General features: G+C 40.5%; 1 protein-coding gene across 3 annotated transcripts in view; it reads right to left on the reverse strand.

Moving 5' to 3' along the window:
* LOC134866050 (ephrin type-B receptor 1-B) overlaps positions 1 to 21554 on the reverse strand; it is a 143049-nt gene that overhangs the window by 21228 nt on the left and 100267 nt on the right. For 2 of the 3 annotated variants that reach the window (XM_063885953.1, XM_063885951.1), the window contains 5 exons: positions 17369 to 17493; positions 8139 to 8301; positions 5712 to 5820; positions 4564 to 4628; positions 191 to 379 (listed from right to left, as the gene is read on the reverse strand). In XM_063885953.1, coding sequence (XP_063742023.1) covers positions 191 to 379; positions 4564 to 4628; positions 5712 to 5820; positions 8139 to 8301; positions 17369 to 17493 — 651 coding nt within the window. The remainder of the gene's footprint in view (positions 1 to 190; positions 380 to 4563; positions 4629 to 5711; positions 5821 to 8138; positions 8302 to 17368; positions 17494 to 21554) is intronic. The other variant, XM_063885952.1, reaches the window with a different exon arrangement.

Below are 21554 nucleotides of genomic sequence, written 5' to 3' on the forward strand. Positions count from 1 at the left end.
GAACAGATGCAGGTTAAACGTGTTTGCACTCAACCACACAGACATATACATGTAACATACATACATACATACATACATACATACATACATACATACATAAGATACAGTGACTCACATTAACTTAACATACACATGCACACGTAAGGAAACACGGAGACACGGACAAACGCATAACACTCATTCTCTATACCTGCACCGATGACCTCTTCGATTTTGACGGTGGAGACGTCAATCTCTTTGGCAAATTCTCTCACAGCTTCGTTGGGGTCTTCATAGGTAAAGGGATCGATGTAGATCTTCATCCCCGGGGAGCCTGAGAAGTGGGTCGGGCAGCCCAGTGGGGAGGGGCAGTTAGACATGTCGGCTCGCAAAGAGAGTTCTAGAACAACCAAAGTGCTCAATAAGCTTTTGAGAAGAAGACACTTCTTGGCTAATGTTAGTATTAATAATTAATGAATGCAATAGCCCTTTAAGTCAGAGCCTAAATCAGAGTGTGACACAGCATCACTTACAATCACAACAGGCTCTTAACAGTTTAAAGGATAATAACAAATAAATATCCATTTAGTCTATGGCTGGGCTCAGAGACAGGTTAGAGCACTATATTATGCAAATAAATATTATCAGATAATGCACACATTAAATAGTATTATTGGTTTACAACATGAGCGCCCTTAATAGAGTGAAGCAAACAATACAAATGGTGGTTTGAGGATTCAGCGGTTGGAATGTAAAAAAAGAGAGAAAGATGAAGGGATGAGGGTATATGGAGTTAATGTAGACTTTTTGTTTTTTTACCCGTGTATCCCTTACCCTAGCAGTCTTCTTTTTGATAGCTGTAGAACCAATTTTCCCCACAGCCTCTCCCTATAGGAGCTCATAAAGAGATAAAAACCACTGCGCTATCAACTAGCTTTTTTATGCAGCTCTGCAATAGGTGAATCAGTTCAAAGACTCAAGATCTCTGCAAACGGAGGAAGGGGGGGAAGAGTGTTGAAAAACACTTGTAAACAAATTCAATACCCACTGCCACAAGACGGACATTAAGGTGAGCAAACAGACGTCAAATCATCATTTCTACAGTGACACCCAAGAGCAGCCCTCTTTCTCACAGCCGTTTAGTCAAAACCTTGGCAGCCATGATTGGAATAAACCCATCTCCATCAAGTCAATTTGTGCCTGCTTATTTGCATAAGCCACATCGCGAGAGGGAGGGGTCTCGAGAGACATGAAGAAGATAAGGTCTGGTCTTGGAGGGATCAAGGTGCCTCACCTCGCGCTCGACTAAAAGCTGATTCTAGTTACTGCACTAATTGCCTTGAACCCTGTCTGTGTGAATGTAATTGCTCATTAGAGATTCCATACAGATTGGATTCAAGTTAATCCATCAGAGGGTTTGCAACTTTGCATTCCATAAAGTTGTTCTATTTGCAAGTGTCGCTGAGCTGCTCTCCCAGCAGCACCACTGCTCCTGACTCAAGATCTCTACAGGGAGCATATACAACAACAAACATATGAGAAAACATGCGCACGAAATCTCATGCACGCACAGCCGCGTTCACATAGAGTACGTACACACATTACTTTCTGATTCACAGTCCAGAGCCCACATTCATATTTAATTTAAAATGCAAACAGTTTATCTCCCTCCCTCCCTGTGGTTCAGCCCTCTTAAACCGGACTCATCCTTTTATGGCCATCAGATAAAAAATAGATCCCTGCTTTAATATTTTATATGTCCTTCATTTAAGAGTTTGAAGCAAAAGTATCCCAACGTCAGTTCTATTTTTTACCCAAGATATACAACAGCAAGCCCCTCCAAGTCGGGAGAAAATGCACGGCTGCTGCAATGACTCATGGGAGTAGAACACATACTTCATACCTTTTTCAATTAGATTACGCATAAGAAATGGATAAAAACTCAATTTGGATTATAAATCTAAACAATTTCCCTAGGCCACGACACAATTGCTAAAAACAGTTAAGGCTATTAAGTTGACCTGAATTATAAATTACAGTTTACAGCACTGCACTTAACCATGTTATTTTCACCAATGTCCAACATTTAGCCTGTTATTAGTCTGCCCTGCTCGTTTACTGAATGGCCCTAATGTATCCACAAATCAACTGTAAGGCAGTAATGCGTACTTTAATCTATTACTGGCTATTGGTACAATCAAATTACTGGTCCTACTGCACAGAATTTACGTATCGCCTTAGGACAAACAGCAAAATTAAACTGTAGCTAAATAAATGCTTATCTTTTAATTTTTTGTTGAATAATTTATTCATCTATAATTCTGTGACCAAAAACATAATGTAGTCTCATTCCCTTTCCCAGACAATATTCAAATGTAAATATTTTAACTATATAGATAATATACTTTAAGAAATGAACGTACACAATTTCAGGATACTGTACGCCTATGGTAAATTCAGTCCCATTTGTGCCCATCTCAGATGCACACTAATCTCTTCTGTGGCTCTGTGAATATAATGAGCTGAGCGTATTTCCTAAACACAAACTAATTATCCATCGTTTGATGTCGGAAAATCACTTCTGCAGCTTATTAGCATGGGAATCACAGAGGGGATCTAAAAATTGTCTGGGATTAACAGTCACAATGGTACAGATTTTAGTTTAGGTTTATCAGGCATTCTGCTAGTCCTGACCTATAGTATAATGTCACGATATTGTAGAGCTTCCTACCAATACTATCTATGCCTCAGCCTTTACATAGTATAAATGCAATTTGAAGAGGCAACAAAAATAACTATCTACAAACATATTTCGTATCCAACAATAACCCCATGTGGAAAATAGGCTTTCTTATCCCATTGTCATTCAGTGTGAGCGGCAGATGCTGAAGCACAAACAACAGCTGAAGCTACAAAGTGACATACAGGGTTTGAACATTAGTGTTTTAAAGATGTGAAGTCGTATGCAGTGAAGCATTAGGGCATACATTCAATATGCACAGCTTAGAAATGTCTTTCTGTTAATTAGCTGGTGGTGACAGGTTGTTGATGGGTGGAAAAGTGTAAAAAGGAAAAGATGAACTGAGAAATATTGTGTTTGCTCTGACGCAGTGAGGTGTGTATGATAAATTGAGATGAACGCTAATGATGCACTGATGTGTGCAATTAAAACAAAAATCGTCCATGCCACACAAGCAGTCCTTGGTTCATCTGTTGGAATGATGTGTTTGTTCACGCGTGGGTCCCTGCCTGTCATGACATCCCACCCAGTAGAATCATTTTAGAGGTCTCATTTTCATAACCATGACCACACCACGCAGAACATACTAATTTTACAGTATGAGCAGCATCCCTTTTGAAGCCTGTCACATTAGGTGCGCTGGGAATGAAGACACATCGCCTGACGTGTGTGGCAACAGCTGGAACAGTAGGCAGCTGTTTAAAACCCTGTAACACATTTTTGGAGATTCACCCAAAACAATTGGCTGAGCTGCGCTATTTAATTGTTGCGTTGAATACTGTAATTACAAAACTGCCAGTCAAATCTTTAGAGAATAGAAGACAACAATGCATCATGGGATGGGAAATTACTTCATGAGGTTTGGCGATGTGAATATTGACGGAACAACTTATGAATAGAATCCCTTATCAGCGTTTCAATTCTTCTCTCCTTCAGATTGCTTATTTGTGATTAAGACTGCACGCTTCTCTGATCTTTGGTTTATTTTCACCACTCATGTTATTTGCATTTTGTTTAACCAAAGATAGCCTGTGACAAAACCTCCTCTGCCCAGAGCAGGTTTAACGAGCCCCGGGCTGCCACTGCTGAAGCTTTGACACAAAGTAACTGTGTTGAAACGCTTTGCTGTGTCAGGCTCAACAAAACTCTATGCCCTCGAGTGAGCCCCTTTTCAGACTGCTAAGTCGGCAGTAGGGCTTTCATTTACCGTACAAATCTCATACACACCCTTAAGTGTGTATGTGTGCGAGCATTCGCGAGGGAGGTTATGTGTATGTCCCTTCAGGCTCCTTCCCCTCATCAGGTGGTGCTCGTGGATTGCTCAAAACATGACTCAATCACAGCATCATACAGCCCTGGGATACGACTGTCAGTCAATCTCTTTGTATTAAGGAAGAAAAATGTCATTTACGTCTACCTCAGGTGAGGATTTGTCTTTCGCCTCACTTCACATGCTTTACGTACATCCATATTTATTGATTTATATGTATGTTTATAAAAGGCGTATAGTATAGGTATAAAAATAATATATATGAAAATGCTCACCAAAGAGCATTCTCCACTTAGGCAGCGCAAAACTCTAAATGTCTCTTTTTGGCATTAGGACATGTTTAACAATTGTGACTTAAATATGTTCACGGTGTTATCGTTAGATCGGCCGTACTACATAAGTTATAGAGGGCATAGAATATTTGTCAACTTGTGTTAAATAAACCCTAAATACAAACATCCCTCAACCAAACAAATTTGGGTTTGAAATTCCCAGGAAACTAACAAACAAACAAAAAATTGGGGACCGACAAACCACTGGCCTATAGGAGTTATAAGTGTCAGGTAGAACTCACCTCTTCCTGTGCTGTAATGTTGCAACTTGTCACTGTACACAGCCTCCTTGGTGTATGCCCTTTTCCTAAAGGAGCAATGAATATTGAGAGAGGAGAGAGATAAAGGGAAGAGAGAGATGACAGGATGAAAGGAAGTGTAAACGAGGCCTTATTACTTTTCACGTTTCTCTGTATAGCCTAAAAATGACGTGGCTGAAATTGAATCAGTTGCAGAGGGTTAGCAATGGCAAATGAAGTTTATGAAAATGAGCTGATTTTTAATTAGACCTTGATAGGATCTCACTGCTTTTCATCTGTCTCCTCTGCCTCAACATCAAAAGAGCCTGGCCCGCTTCATGAACACTTGCTCAAAGTTGCACACAGCACTGCAGAAAATTTGACTTTCATATATTTAAAGCACAGCAAGATAGGAGTGTGACAAACTGCAGCAAAATTAAATTGCCTTGACTAAATTTACTTAACAGGGCAAAGTAGGAGTAGTAAGGTTCTCCGTGGAAATGTGTACTCCATTTAGAATATGTCAACTTAGCTTTTCTTACCATCAAATTGATTGCTATAACTAAATGCGCTGCAAGTATATCACATTACCTCACATACTGTGTGTTCCACAGTTTGACCTCAGGCTTGGCTATATCTCTAATGTCTCAAAAACATACTGTAATGAATGAGTTTCAGTATCAAAGTATGTCAGTACTTTGAAGATACAGTATCTAAATATATGACGGTTGAATAATGCATTAGATGCAAAGTAGTTGTATAATCTATGGCTAAACTCTGATTAGAAACATTTACAATCCATCACAATGTGATGGAAATCCATCTTCATGCAGCGTTGCCATCTGTCTTTCAATAGTTAATAGCACATAAGAATGCATGCAGAGAGTCTGTATTGGATGGCATGGGGTTAATGTTATTATGTTCCCTGTATTTGCTACAGTTCCCCAGGGAGGTACTATATGCTGTCATTACAAAAGCAAAGGTGAACTGGATTTGTTCCTATTTTGTTCTTCAGAAGAAAATATTTGAGGTATTAAGAAAAACTAAACATTTTTGCCTATTCAATTTGTCACTGAAAAATGTTGCAGTGAGCCCATTTAATTACAGCACTTTGTAACATGTATTGCAAGAAACAGAAAAAAACAGCTTACCTGCTGCAGACGATGGAGATAGCGATAAGGGAAACAATAAAGACCACTCCTGCTGCCGCTGACCCTGCAATCAGAGGTAGCTGCTCCCTCAGCTCCGACTTGAAGTCATCTGTGTTACACAAAAAAAAGCAGAAGCACAGACTTTGAGAATAGCTCATAAATAGCATAAGGAATAAGAAGAGACAGCGGAATGGTTAGACTGGCTGTACTGTTGTAAAAAGAAAACGTATAGATCTCTCTGCTGAACGGTGCTGACTGAAATCCGGTAAGCTTTTGCAAGACTGGCTGACAGGTTGTGTTTGATAAACCAAGAGAGAGACAGAGAGTGACAGAGAAGCATAAAAGTGATGGTGAGAAAGAGATAGGGGGCCTCTAAACCTTCTCAGCTGCAATAGCTGTCAGAAACGAGCGGACAAAAAGGTGCACCTTGGAATGTTTTTTCTTAGGTGTTGAAAGCGAGGCATCTACTGCCAATCACATGTAGTCCAAACATGTTTTATATACATAGATGGGGCAGGCTGGCAGTAGTTCAGAGGACAGTGTATGCCTTCCTAAAAACTCTACACAGCAGAATCCCTAGTTATCTTTTTGTGTGCCTGTATTCCCACGTCTTTGAAAGACTTTATTTAAAGTATTCAACGATTCTGCATGCTGCAGGCAAATCAGCAGCTTCTAAATCCAATCCCCCGTGTAGAATGGGCCTATTGGATTAAAGTGATAAAGGGAGAACTAATGCATCTTCCAAGCAGTGTGAGAGCTGGGATATATGAGGAAACTCAATGTGACAGGTATTGCTCACTCTTTTAACTTGCACATTTATCAAGTGCGTTTCAAGCAAACAGCGTGAATGATGTTACGGCTTCTCAGGCAGTCTTCCTGTTTTATTTCGACGCATATCAGGCATGAAAGGTCCGGATAAATCTCCCCTTCACCCATATGAGAATGGTGATTTTCTGTGACAGCCAGAAATCATGCAGCTACCTGTTTTCATCGTAAATACGCTCCTATTACAATTAGTTATTTAGTGGGGCCTCAGTTTATTGGAGAACTGGAGAACTCTGACATCATTAACCATACTGATGGACCAATCAGTTATCTTTCATCAACCCTGCCAATCAAGTCTGCACTGCTGTAGACAGTATGTGTGTTTCTGTGTGTAGAGGCGCAAAAGGACACCTTGTGGAGGTGTGTGAAAACGTGCCGAAAGGGCAACAAAGGGGATTATATATTTTAAGAAAAAATATGGAGGGGACTACAACAGTTTGGTGGTGTCATGACGAGACAGTCGAGCAGCTTGACAGGGGGAAGAGAAAACTGGCAGGAGGGGCAGGAGGTGGAGCCGTGGGTGTGATTGTCAGAGGTTCTCCAGAGTCTGCTGCTAATTGTCTTGACGAATGTCGTGCTATGGCAGAGAGCCAACCGCAAACAGTGATTGCTCGAGCGGGAGGCATGGAAACGCGCACAAGTGTTTGAGGGAGAGATAATTTGTGACCGTCAGGGTGATTCAAAGGTGCCATGACCCTACAACTGCTCCGCGCAGGTAAAGAGTCACAATGATCATCTTCATCACCATTATTATCCTTTCTATCTTCTCCTCCCTCAAGATCATCACCATCTTATTCATTATTATCATCTTAATTAACTAAATGTCACTCCTGTCTTTGATACATTACATTATGAGCTATGACCACACCTGGAATGTAGGCTAGTAGTCCAGCAGGGAACAATGAGGAAGCACTTTGGCAAATCTACTAATTGCTATCCATTCAAATGTTTAATTAATCCGGATTGAATTGTGTTAATCGTGTGCATTTTAGTACTAAGTTTCTTGCCCGGCAAGTCTATGAAAAAACAGTACACAAAGAAGGGATATTTATTGTCACCACCAACAGCCCTGCACACACATTCTCTTGCACTTACAATAATAAACTTAGTTCCACAGCATTGCCAGTGCAGCAGGTGTTGCAGCTTCTCTTCAGCCACTTCCCTCTCCAACAATCCAGCCCCCCCATGGCAAAAAAAATAATCTCATCAACTACTAATCACAGCTATGCATTCTGGGACGACTCTCCAGCAACAGAAGGCTGGGTGAAAAACCAATTAGCTAAGCATTTTGGATCAAGCACAGTTAGTTGCACAAACAAAAGACACTCAGCGTTCTACATATTCAAAGCACCCACACAGACACACTCAAACCTGACCGTGAAGGAAATTAATCTAGCTGTAGAAATAGAAGTGCAATCAAACATTACGTTTCCCCTCTATCTCACCTTCTAATAAAAATGCAACAACAGACAAAGAGCGACATGAGTGTTAAAAAGTGTTAGTGTGTGAGTGTTTGCGTGTGAGCGTGTGCGCGTGTGTGTGTGTGAGACAGAAAGAGAAAGACACACAAAGAGCTGTTTCTCCTGGCTCGCAGATCCTTACCATCTGTGAGGGTTTGGAAGCACATCTTGCTGCTGTATTTGCCAAAGCCAGCCACAGTCCGCGCTCGCACCTGTACGACGTAGACGGTACCCGGCCTGAGGCCCTCCACACGTGCAGTGTTAGTTTGGCTCCGCAGGATGGTGGAGTTAATCTCTGCATGGTCCTAAAAAGAGCAACGAACACACAGAGAGCAGGTGAGAGATGAGTTACAGAGAAGACGTCAGCTGGAAAGTGTTTACCCACACAGTTAAAAAATAAAACTCTGGCAGAACAAGTGTAGTTTGACAGTGAGGGAACAAACAGACTTATCGAGTATTGTATATTTAGGAAATGGCACGGAGAGAGTGGACCAAAGCTGGATGAAATCAGTTTAGTCTGTATATGGTAGTTGTTGTAAACCAGCGATATAGGAAGCTCAGTTTACTTAGCAAAGAGAAAAAATTATATGGAAGATAAAGAAGGCTTCTGAAGTACTCATTATGTCTTAACGGCCAATTTAAATATCAAACGGTAATATGTTCATGCTTTTATTTTTTAATAAGGCTTTGGTCAGTTTGAACTTTAAACACAGCAGCATGCATATACACATTAAAACACAAGCACACCACTCACATACACTCACACACATACATAATGTGGTAATTAAAAGCAATCATTTCTTTTTAACTACAAAGAACAACAGGTACTTCTGAAGAGTAATAGATTAGCATTGCATATTGCGTCTTCTGATGTGCTGTACGGCAATTTAATTACTGCAACAAGTTTGAACAATGCATCCTCTTGTTTTGTTGTCGGAAGTGCGTTGCATTTTAAATATGAAAGCAGGCAAGAAAGAAAAAAAAATCCCAGGTGCAATTGCTTTTTACGTTGACATACTATCTAGGTATTTGCCCTTTTTTATATGCTCTGTTTTTACATTTGAATATATGTTTGGATCTTGGAAGTTTACATGCATGCATGTACAGTGGGGCAAAAAAGTATTTAGTCAGCCACCAATTGTGCAAGTTCTCCCATTTAAAAAGATGAGAGAGGCCTGTAATTTTTATCACAGGTATACCTCAACTATGAGAGACAAAATGAGAAAAAAAATCCAGAAAATCACATTGTCTGATTTTTAAAGAATTTACTTTCAAATGATTGTGGAAAATAAGTATTTGGTCAATAACAAAAGTTCATCTCAATACTTTGTTATATACCCTTTGTTGGCAATGACAGAGGTCAAACGTTTTCTGTAAGTCTTCACCAGGTTTTCACACACTGTTGCTGGTATTTTGGCCCATTCCTCCATGCAGATCTCCTCTAAAGCAGTGATGTTTTGGGGCTGTCGCTGGGCAACACGGACTTTCAACTCCCTCCAAAGATTTCCTATGGGGTTGAGATCTGGAGACTGGCTAGGCCACTCCAGGACCTTGAAATGCTTCTTACGAAGCCACTCCTTCGTTGTCCTGGCGGTGTGTTTGGGATCATTGTCATGCTGAAAGACCCAGCCACGCTTCATCTTCAGTGCCCTTGCTGATGGAAGGAGGTTTTCACTCAAAATCTCACGATACATGGCCCCATTCATTCTTTCCCTTACACGGATCAGTCGTCCTGGTCCCTTTGCAGAAAAACAGCCCCAAAGCATGATGTTTCCACCCCCATGCTTCACAGTAGGTATGGTGTTCTTTGGATGCAACTCTGCATTCTTTCTCCTCCAAACACGACGAGTTGAGTTTTTACCAAAAAGTTCTATTTTGGTTTCATCTGACCATATGACATTCTCCTAATCCTCTTCTGGATCATCCAAATGCCCTCTAGCAAACTTCAGACGGGCCTGGACATGTACTGGCTTAAGCAGGGGGACACGTGTGGAACTGCAGGATTTAAGTCCCTGGCGCCTAGTGTGTTACTGATGTTAGCCTCTGTTACTTTGGTCCCAGCTCTCTGCAGGTCATTCACTAGGTCCCCCCGTGTGGTTCTGGGATTTTTGCTCACCGTTCTTGTGATCATTTTGACCCCACGGGGCGAGATCTTGCGTGGAGCCCCAGATCGAGGGAGATTAGCAGTGGTCTTGTATGTCTTCCATTTTCTAATAATTGCTCCCACAGTTGATTTCTTCACACCAAGCTGCTTACCTATTGCAGATTCAGTTTTCCCAGCCTGGTGCAGGTCTACAATTTTGTCTCTGGTCTCCTTTGACAGCTCTTTGGTCTTGGCCATAGTGGAGTTTGGAGTATGACTGTTTGAGGTTGTGGACAGGTGTCTTTTATACTGATAACGAGTTCAAAAAGATGCCATTAATACAGGTAACGAGTGGAGGACAGAGGAGCCTCTTAAAGAAGAAGTTACAGGTCTGTGAGAGCCAGAAATCTTGCTTGTTTGTAGGTGACCAAATACTTATTTTACCGAGGAATTTACCAATTAATTCATTAAAAATCCTACAATGTGATTTCCTGGATTGTTTCCCCCATTCTGTCTCTCATAGTTGAAGTGTACCTATGATAAAATTACAGGCATCTCTCATCTTTTTAAATGGGAGAACTTGCACAATTGGTGGCTGACTAAATACTTTTTTGCCCCACTGTATATGCATACATGTGGCCATTCATCATGTGAAAGACTGTACGACATGCCGCCCCGATCATGCATCCCTCTGTATCTTTTCCAGGCTTAAGAGGGCCTGTCAGGCAGTCTGCTGCAGTAAAGTTTGGGCTTGCTGGAGGTATCTGATAGGGGGGGGATCCGTAATTACTTAGGTCTGTCACCTTCCCAAACCCAGAGTGAATATGACAGCCAGAAAATAAGACTGCACCTACACTACACCCACCACTGCAGGCTGCTGATAGCTAGATGCTGACACACTGTTGAGAGGGAAGAGGGCAGTTGAAAGTGTGGGCGGGGGGCACAATTCCCTGTGTCAGTAGTAGTGTGCAAATAGAGACAGGTTGTTATTATTAAACTTTGTAAATAAACTAATAATACATGTTTGACTGCTCTGAGGAAATATGAATAAAAAAATCTAGGCTGACAAGAGTGTGGAGTGGAAAAGATAGATAGGCGAAGAGGAAGCAAGGGGCAGGGGGGGTGACGAGGAGGAGGAGAAAGATGATGGCAGGAAGCGATAAGAAACTCGAGGCAGAAGCAACCCACATCGAAATCATTATCCAATCTGATTGGTGTAATTGAATCATTCCGGTTGCTCCGTCATTGAGCAGACGGAGCAACCCCACATAATGATTTGTGCAATCACATTAGCTCTTATTGGACACTCTGGGCTTGATGAAGACAAATGTTTGTGATGGGATGGGAGAGCCTTGCATCAACAGGCTTACATTCTGCTTCTCAGAGGAAAAATATGTTTATAAACAGAAAGCTAGATGTAACTTGGTTAGAGTGTTTAATCATCTCGCAGACCTTTTGTCCATTAGATCCCACAATCTGTCACCTTTATGCTGTGCTGCATACAAATACAATTCTGGTTTTAGAATTGAAATGAGGCAGCATGTGCATTGAAACTGTTGCAAAAGATTCATCTGGTATAAGACATGGTTGAGTGCACATGGACCACTTTGGGTCAGGAATTGACTACACTTTCTATCAGTCTTTCCTGAATTTCTCAGGACCACACCCCCATCTGTTGAGTTTGAATGGAGGACAGGTGAGCAGACAGATGGCAAACCGCCCATGGGGGAGAATCCCTTGAGGGAGCACCAGCTAGGAATGGCCCTTTCAAGCTGCCAGTCAAAGAGGGATTATGTGAAACACACACACACACACACACACACACACACACACACACACACACACACACACACACACACACACACACACACACACACACACACACACACACACACACACACACACACACACACACACACACACACACACACACACACACACACACACACACACACACACACACACACACACACACACATCTGCCACTTAAAAATGAGCTGGCATTTGGCCCTCCTGCGAGTTAGGGGATAGCCAATAAAATGCCATGCCAGGAGGGACTTCCAGCCACGAGAAGTCCTCTCCTGCTGCCAGTCAAATGGGGATTATGACGGCCACACCCTAACTCGCTAAATAAAGACAAAGTTGCAGGTGGGAAGGCAGATGGCAGAACAGCCAATCAAAACCATTGCCAGGGGTGACAGACAGGATGTGCCACGTGGAGTTCTCGGCATCTTTCAGTCAAATCCCTGAGACAAACTTAGCAAGATTGGTTTCTGTCTCAAGATGTGTACTAGTTAATCAAAATTACTACCTTATTAACTACCTGAAACCACATTGACAACAGTTACTGGGCAGATGTGGACATATTTAAAGAGGCAGTAGGCCATATATCAATGGCGTTGTTGGATAAAATGAACTTTCCAGAATATTGTAAATCAATTAGTTTGAGAGAAAATTAGTCGTCTGCATGTCCTCTCGGCTCTATTCAGGCTTTCAAATCTAGCCTGTGAGACCATGGACAATCAAACCTAATTTCTGTGAAGGAATCTGCTTATTGGCTGTTCTAGAAATGCAGATGTGTGTTTACATCCCTTTGGTGAAAACCTCAGAATATCCTACAGAAAAGATGCATTTCCAGCATTGGTTACAACTGCCCACACTGCAAAGCAACAACACAATTTAAGATGGAGAGAATATGTTGCTTAGCAAAAATAAACTGCCTCCCTAGCTTTAATTGGTGCCATTTTAAAGATTTGACTACATTTGCTAGATGTACTACATTATTGCTGTATCTATTATAATCTTAATGGTGGAACTCCAATATTTTTTTCATGTTAAAACTTTCAATTTATTTTTGTAATTGCCAATTTTCCAACAATTGCCATTTTGCTGCCAGCAGACTGCAGAGGGGGAGATCTCTTTAAATTTCCTTTCTGCCACTTTCTGCCTGTTCCTACTTAAATTCAGAGGGGTTTTTGGCTGTGTGTTTTCCAGTGAAAACTATTGCCAAAGATTGTTTGTAAAGTCCAGCAAGACATTATATGATATTGGAATATAAAAATAACCTGATACGATATGATGTGTGTGTGTGTGTGTGTGTGTGTGTGTGTGTGTGTGTGTGTGTGTGTGTGTGTGTGTGTGTGTGTGTGTGTGTGTGTGTGTGTGTGTGTGTGTGTGTGTGTGTGTGTGTGTCTGTGTGTGTGTGTGTGTGTGTTGTGTGTGTTTGTTTGTATGCGTGGGTCGGATTTTATAATAATGCCAGCCACCCAAAATGGACAGCATGGCCACCTGGCGCAAAGAGAGACATTGTGAATACCATGTGTCCTCTTCACAGGCTCACACACATGAAAGCATGCAAGTAAGCACCCCCCCCCCACACACACACACACACACAAACAGGAACAGGAAAGTCTCATGAGCTTTATGAGGGACAACATTCTAATTGTATCTTTATTAAGAAGCAACTATTGAAAAATATTGCCTACAAATTTAAATGTTATTGAGTAGATGGGTTTTTATTACCAAATGCAAATATTCAGTACTACTAAAAAAAAACAATTATCACTATAATGCTGTTAAATATGGCATTTAATTCCATTTAAACCTCAGAATCGCTTTTTGGAAATAAATAAACCAAAGTTATGCAAAATCAAATATATCACCATATGGCAACAAATAAAAAAAGGTTTCCTTGTATTCAGAATCTGCAAAGCCACTTGCTTAACGGTAGTGAGCACGCTACAGGAGGTAAGAAGCATCATGTTATCGACAGTGCAATTTGAAGGGAAATGTATTTACTTTGGTGCTTTTGGTTATTTTGTCTTTTGCTTTGCAGGCAACTTCTTTTGAGATTACTCTTTGTATGCTTTCCATTCACCTGGAGACTAACAAGGAGGCCTGAGTGAGCAGGGTGGGAGGCAAACAAAGAGGGAGAAAAAGATTGTCTGTAGGAGGAAATGTGAATACCCTTGACTGAGGGAGTGCAGGATAAGTCCTGCTTTTCACAGGTTCCATTAAAAATCTAAACCTGTGTTTACAACATCGTTGTGTATCTACAAAAGTGTTGTGGTCGACTGAAGGCTGGCAGGGAGAGAAGAAAAGAATAATACATATTTTTTCTTGGCCTCTCTTCTGAGGAATTGCTAATTGTATGTAAAGTACAAGAGGGATTTTATAGTGCCAACAATGCAGATGGAGCTAGGGTCAGTGTGCTGCAGATCCTGGAGACGTGCTTTAAGCTTGTGTTTGCACCTGACTTTATCACTCAGTTGCATGACAGTGCTATTGTCATCCAGAATGAATACACCTGAACTACTGCTGATAGTCACACACAAACAATGACAAAAGCTCACACCCTCTCTCTGACAACAACACACACAGAGCCATCAGTAACAAGAGCCAGTGGCTGCTCTGCTCCAGCCTTAATGGAAGGCCTGACCTCCGCTATGCTGAGTTATTTCCACCTTCCCCCAAATTTCAGGGAACCAGAGGAAAAGGGTAGGAGAAAAATAGATACTGGCAGCATGATATTATATTCTTTCTCTGAAAAACTTTAATTCATTTCATCTTGCTATCCAATTTAAAGTGTCCCAGGACCACTTACTGTATAATGAGAAGGTGGGTGGAAGGAGGGACTAAATCAAATTGAGAGAAGTGCCTTCAGGACTCACTATAGATGTCAGGTGAAACTGTCAAAATTCAATGTTTTGAGTCATAACTATCGTTCAAATAAAGAAAGATAGTTGTCAAATTATGTCTGAAAGTACTACAACGTATTGTACATTGTGGTGTTTGTAAGCCTTTAATCACATTGAGCTGTTTCTCTAACTGGACTTTCTGGATCATATTTATGTCTCTATTGTGTGGATGCAAAACAGTCAAGGTCACACAACCATTTAGGCACAGTTCACATTTGAAAACTATCTATGGAACTCCACATTATATAACTTATTTAATACTTATACATTATATAATTACTTATTTACTGAAACTACTTAAAAACACATGTCTTAAAAAATATGTGGAGAGAATGTTATTATGTTGATGGGTAAAACTACGACATAAAGAGGGGTTGTAAAAAGGAAAAAAGCAGAATTTTCTTTTACAATTGCCCCGAGGTAGTCATAATGCCATGCTGCTGGAGACGTCACTCTTGTAAGTGGGCATAGGGGGCTTCCGGTGAGTGGAAGTCTACAGAAAGACGGCGCTCGGCTGTGCTAAGGACTGGCTGACTGTGCCAGGCACGCTGAGACAATCAACTCCTGAACCATGAACAGTGAGACTACTCACAGATTAATGCATGCATCGGTGAGACGCATAAAAGAGAAGGTATAGCAAGGCCGTTTTTATATAAAAATGCTTATTTTTATGACTGCATTATCTAGCCTATAACTTACCCATAGCACTGGGGATGTGTGTCAGACATGATAGACATTCCTCCATTATTGCGTTTTATGACTAAAAGGCCACATCATTACTTTACGGCGGCGTGAAACTTCCAGATTGTTTGGACCTCTAAAGCATTCAGAGAATCAATGGAGAGTTGGCAGGCCTGACCTCGGTGGAATACAATTTCCTGCTTCTCCATATTCAACAAGCAGGACAAACATACATGTGAATAACCCGAGCCAACTTGTGTGACATTGAAGATTTATGCAGAGAATTCATCATGCATTTGTATAATAAATCTTAACTGGTATGGAAATGACACACATGGCATTTGATTTGCCACCATCTGTTTTTTTTTCTTCTAAGGGGTGGTGCTTCATCAGGCACAAAAACACATCAGCAGTGTCACTTTGGACAGCAGTTGCTGGGTGAGGAAAAGTCTGTTTAGAGCCTATAAAAAGCCTCGTCAGATCCAAAATACAGAGTGTCAAGGGAGGACCACCAATGTGGCAATCTCATCTCCTCAGCCTAGTGAGCTGCAAAGCAATCACTCTGACTCACCTACTGTGTGTTACTCACACTCACATGGTTGTACATGTTAGTACAGGGGGATATGAAGGAACAAAAAGACAGAGGAAGACAGAAAAGAGCGCAATAACTCTGTCACCTGAATCATCCCAGTGCAATTAGCCACCTTGTCCTCGTTAATTCACTAATTTGTGATTACGCCGTGCTCATCTATTTGTGTGAAGACATGCTACATAAACATCAATAGGATTAGGTTTCATTGATATTCATGAGTTAATGGGAGTCTGTATAAGTGTTATTTACACAACACTAAGCTGTCTGACAGATAAGGTTTCTCAGGGCTATGGCAATCAGATTCAATTTCATGACCTGTGCAATGCCAGAGGGGGAAACAGCAAGCATTGCAGCTAATATTGGATCACAGAGTTTCCTATTGCAAACATAATTGAAAAACACGATTGTTGTTCTCTCTGATAGAAAATGCTAACTGTGACAAACACTTTTCTAAGATGCAGCTGTGAATACTGATCCATAAAGCTTAGCCAGAATGAGTATCTGTGAAATAAATAACTTAACATGAATAGAAAACTATTTGTAAAACTCTATTGATTTATTCTTTTAAACGGAGGGCAGAACATGGGTGAAGGTGCACCAAGCCTCGGAAAAGTATTAGCTTAAGATGACAAAGAAAGGGACAAAGCATTCACGAACAACCTTGCTATAACTATCGATCAGCTTTAGGAGGACAAACAAGAGCCCAAATAAAAAGACAGAGTCTCCGATCTCTGGGTATCATTATGTCCAAGGCCTTGGGGAAAGCCTACAGGTCAATACTAGAGCTGGATAGGCGCCGTGGGGTAGGGCTGGCGACTTAATAAAGCAGACGTATTGTGTGTGAGCAGACGGGTCGATGTGACTCCCCCCAGACGCAATGCATTTTCACAGCAGGACAGGTAGCTGCACTGTGCAGAGTAGGTCCGGAGCAGAGGTCAAACTATTCACTTCATCAGCAGCAGAAACCAAAGAACAGTGGGAGCGATGGAGTGAACACAGTGAAAGAACATATTATCAACCCAGGGGACTCTGCTTACAGATATCCGGAGGTAGCACTTTGATTTTTGGGGGATTTGATATATAGTTTGTGCAGAAGAAGAAAGACAAATCCTGAAAGAGCTTACATTTATACATATACAAATATATACACAGGACACTGTTTATGCTATCAGAAGTAACATGTACTTTAAATATGTGCACACACACACACACACACACACACACACACACACACACACACACACACACACACACACACACACACACACACACACACACACACACACACACACACACACACACACACACACTTATCTTACCTTCTCATAATACCGTAGCTCATATTCCAGGATGATGCCATTGGGCTGCTCTGGTTGTGGCCATGACAGTGTGAAGCTATTCATTGTGGAGCTGATCTGGTGCATGATGGGGACTATTGAGGGAGCTGTAGGACACAGAAAGAGAAATACTAAATAAATACAGGTTTTTTTCTAGAAAAATAAATTATAAGGGCAATACTGTGGCGCTGATCTTGTATATAAGATATATCAATTCACGTGAGAACATCTATATTGCCCGTATACAAGATGGCATCGCCTTACCTGGTCTAGTCAAAACCCTGGAACATATTTCTTTAATAACATAGATTTTTACAGATATATCTCAACTCAAATTGCTGGTAAAGAAAAAACAGTTAGACATATTTCCTTAGCAACAAGGTGAGAGTTTATGATTTGCATGCAGCTCATCTTTCCAATAGTTCATTTTTAACATACAATATATGTAGAACTGTGAGTGCCTTTTAATAGCATTTTTATTATTAACTTTAGAATCATAAATTGATATAAAAAGCTAGCTCTAGGACAAACAGAAATTTGCTGGTATTCACAACACTTTTATAACAGCTAATTATAGTTGGGACATGATCACCACATTTTATAAATAGTGGAAGTGAAGTGCAATACATATCATCCAATGTGTGTACCTAGACAAAATCATTAACAGCCATCAGTACTCAGCACAGAATTCAAGTTTAAACAACTTTCACTCTCATTAGTACCCAGGTAGCCAGCTGAGTCAGGCTGATTAGAGCTTCATTCAGCCATATTCTGGCACTGCAGGACCAAAAATATGCCGGCTCCGGCCAAAACAAGGCTGCAATTTTTGGCAAAGATTTGAGGGTGTGGACATGGGCTGATTGTCAGCCCCAGTTAGCAGGACTCCGGCCACAAGCCTGGCGTGAGTCCAGCAACCAATTGTGGCGGATTTAGTCTGCTGTTGGGCTGAGTTATTTTTGGCTACTTGGGCAGAATATAAGAACACTAAATGTTGCATCCTGAGGGTGCAGTTATTAGCTTTTTAAAATATCTTTAACATTTTAAACAGTAAACATTACTTAATCTGATTATGCAAACAAGTCAAGTGTAGTTGTTGTTTTTTAAACATGTCTCAATATAAGTAATTGACTAATTACATTTTCAAAATAATTCACGCAGTCAATGAAAAAAGCTTCACTGGGCTTTTTTATTACCATGATTGTTTACAAGTAAAGGAACATAGTAGGCATGAATATTTACAATATAATGTATAGTAAAAGAGGAATGTATTATTAAGAGCATGTCAAATGTAATTCAGGAGCCTTTCAGTTAGACATTACTTCATGAATGAATTTATATTATATGTGAAAATCTAACACGAACAGAGAGTATGTATTTATTTGCCCATCGGGAAGTAACCTAACAACAATAATACAAAACTTACATTTTAATGATAGATAGAGCCTAACACCAAGTAGTAAACGTTGATTTAATTGCAACTTAAGTCATAGTAAGCCATAAAATGACTACAGAGTGGCAGAAAAACAATATGCTTGCATCCAACAAAATTGGACAAGCAGACTGTATTTAATAAATCAACAACACTAGAACCCTTAAACTAAACTGACAGAGAAACATTCTTTAGCCAATACAAAACATGTTTGTGCAGCACATGTTGTTCAGCAAACTAAGTCGTTTGGAACCAAATTGTTTTAGTATTGTGATCAGTTTCAGCCCAGCTGCAAAAACTATTCTATCCTTCAGCCCTAGTTCACCTGAATGCACCCACACATGGGCTGTTAAATAACCAAGGCACATGGCATTGTCCTGCTCATTGCGTTGTTTTTGTCCCATGAATTGTCATTACTTCATGATCCCTGTACCTCATCGATCTTTACATGCTGCTCAAAGATTGTGTTACTGGACATTAGGAAGAAATAATGTATAATAACAGGATATTGCTGTTTCTGTTGTTGTTTCAAATCGTTAAATTTCAGTTCAACTGCTTTTTTTTACTGAAGGCATTATAAAGGTCTTCGTTACGAGTTAAGAAACACCCTTTTTTCTTTCTTGTTTATGCACTTTACAGGTCTGAAATGAAATAAAAGGACCTGAACTGAAATCAATTTACCTTCAGAACAGAATATCTCGTCACTGATGATGACAGTTGCATTGTTTAATAACTACTTTTTTCTCTTTGAGGAAAAAAAAACCACATTTCCTTGCAACTGATATGGACTTTTTCTGCATCTATTTGTAATGTTAAAATGTGCGATCTTGAGCAAACTCACTAGTTCCTAAATGTCACAAACAGTGCTGGCTTGGACAGTAGGTGAGCAAGTTTCTAAAATCTGCAAAGTTAAAATCAATATACACTTCTCAGAGATCATTTGGATCACGGTAAATCAAGTTAAAGGTTTTGGAGGTATTTTCTAACCCCGGTTAGAAAGGTGCCATGTTTCTTATACAGTTTATTCCAAACAAACCACTGTTGCCAATGGAGATCTTGAAAAAAAGCACAATTTCCTATGTAGCAGAGGATTTTTCAGCGGTTTTAGAGGCTCTGCAAAAATATTTAGCATCTTATTATAAATGATGTGGTCCTACATGTACACACCATTTTCTGCCAAGATCCAAACAGTTTTAGTGACTGCACTTCAGATATTTTTTTAATCTGTGCTCTTCCAACTGGGTGTGAGGGGGTGTGTTGGAAAATGTGACTCCTTATACCTTGCTGCACCAATCAGGGCAAAGCAACATTTGAATCAGAATAAGATGCTGTTTGCACAGTTGTTTGCTTTTGTAGCCACTAGCGCTGTCAATATAAACTGATCCAATCACTAAAACACAGTCTAAAGTAGATTACAGTTGCTGTGTTACAGTATTTGAGTGTTAATCCAAGATGTTTTTTTCTTAATTTAGATGTGACTTTTGCTTGCTGCTCTGAGAGGCTTTAAGTAGAATTATCAGTGCGAATACATCAATCAAAAAAAGGACATGATACAGAAATGTATAACATTTATAAGTGTCAAATTACAAATTGCTTAGCTCTGTTGTACAAATCAATCTCTTTAATGCCATGTAAAGATGCTCCAGAATTTACTGTATGATCACAAACTCCTCCAAGGTTCTAAAATAAACCATAATTAAGTTTAAAAGTCAAAAAATGAATCCAACCAAACTGACTAATCAAACCAATTTTCTAAACATACAAGTATGTCTGATTAAAAACTGATTCTGTGTCGGCTCATAATGACTTCAAAGCTTTGCTGTTTGTATAGAGTGCAGTAAAACAAATCTCCACCCAAGTCTGCAGGCATAAATACAGCCCCACACAAGTCCATGCTCAACATTTTGTGCCTATCAGCCTCTTGGCTCTCGGCCTGCTTGCTGCTGAGGCCTAGTCATCGCTCCACCTGGTCTCCACTCTCCAATTTCTGAATAACTCCTCTACTCAAAAGGCAATAAATAGCACCCTCTCTCAACTAAATGATCCTTTTCATCAGACTCCTTAATAGTAATTCCATTTCATCAATTTCTCTTTTTACTTTTCATAAATACTCATTGGTTACGGAGTTCTGTAAGGAGCAGAGCCCCTGACCTCTTTTATTCCACGTGGTTGCTTGTATTGTGTTTGGTAGTGTTCTACAGTTTTGATGAGAAAAGTAGTTCTTGATTTGAGTGTCAGAGTAACCCAAAATGTAACTAAATAATGAATGGGCATTGTTTATCCTGTCAGTGTGAATGGATTCTGTTACATGTGCCTCCTTTGGCTCTCACGTCCTGCTTTCCCTCCCTCTCTCCCTTCATCCCTCCCTCCCTCCTTCCCTCATTTCCTCTCTCCCTCTCTTTCATACCCTAGACAGAGAGTGTGAGGGCTAAGCTTCAACTCGGTGCACTTCAGCCTCTTTGCCTCTCAGGCTGGTTCATGCTCCACTGACCAGGGCTAGGGCTGCCTGGGCCGCATTATCAATTACCGGCTACAGGCACACACTGTTCCTGACAGACCCAGGGGAGGGGCACTCTACACATACAATTCCTGCAGTGGAAAAAGGGGCTGAGAAGAGAGGTATTTCCACAGCCCCAGCCATGACTCCTGATCCCCACTCAATGCATGCATTCAGGCGGACAGACAGAAAAACATCCATTTTTATCATGAATAATTGTTTCTGCATGTTTAGAAGTGCTA

The sequence above is a fragment of the Eleginops maclovinus genome, chromosome 6, assembly GCF_036324505.1.
Source record: "Eleginops maclovinus isolate JMC-PN-2008 ecotype Puerto Natales chromosome 6, JC_Emac_rtc_rv5, whole genome shotgun sequence".
In the NCBI taxonomy this organism is placed as follows: domain Eukaryota; kingdom Metazoa; phylum Chordata; class Actinopteri; order Perciformes; family Eleginopidae; genus Eleginops; species Eleginops maclovinus.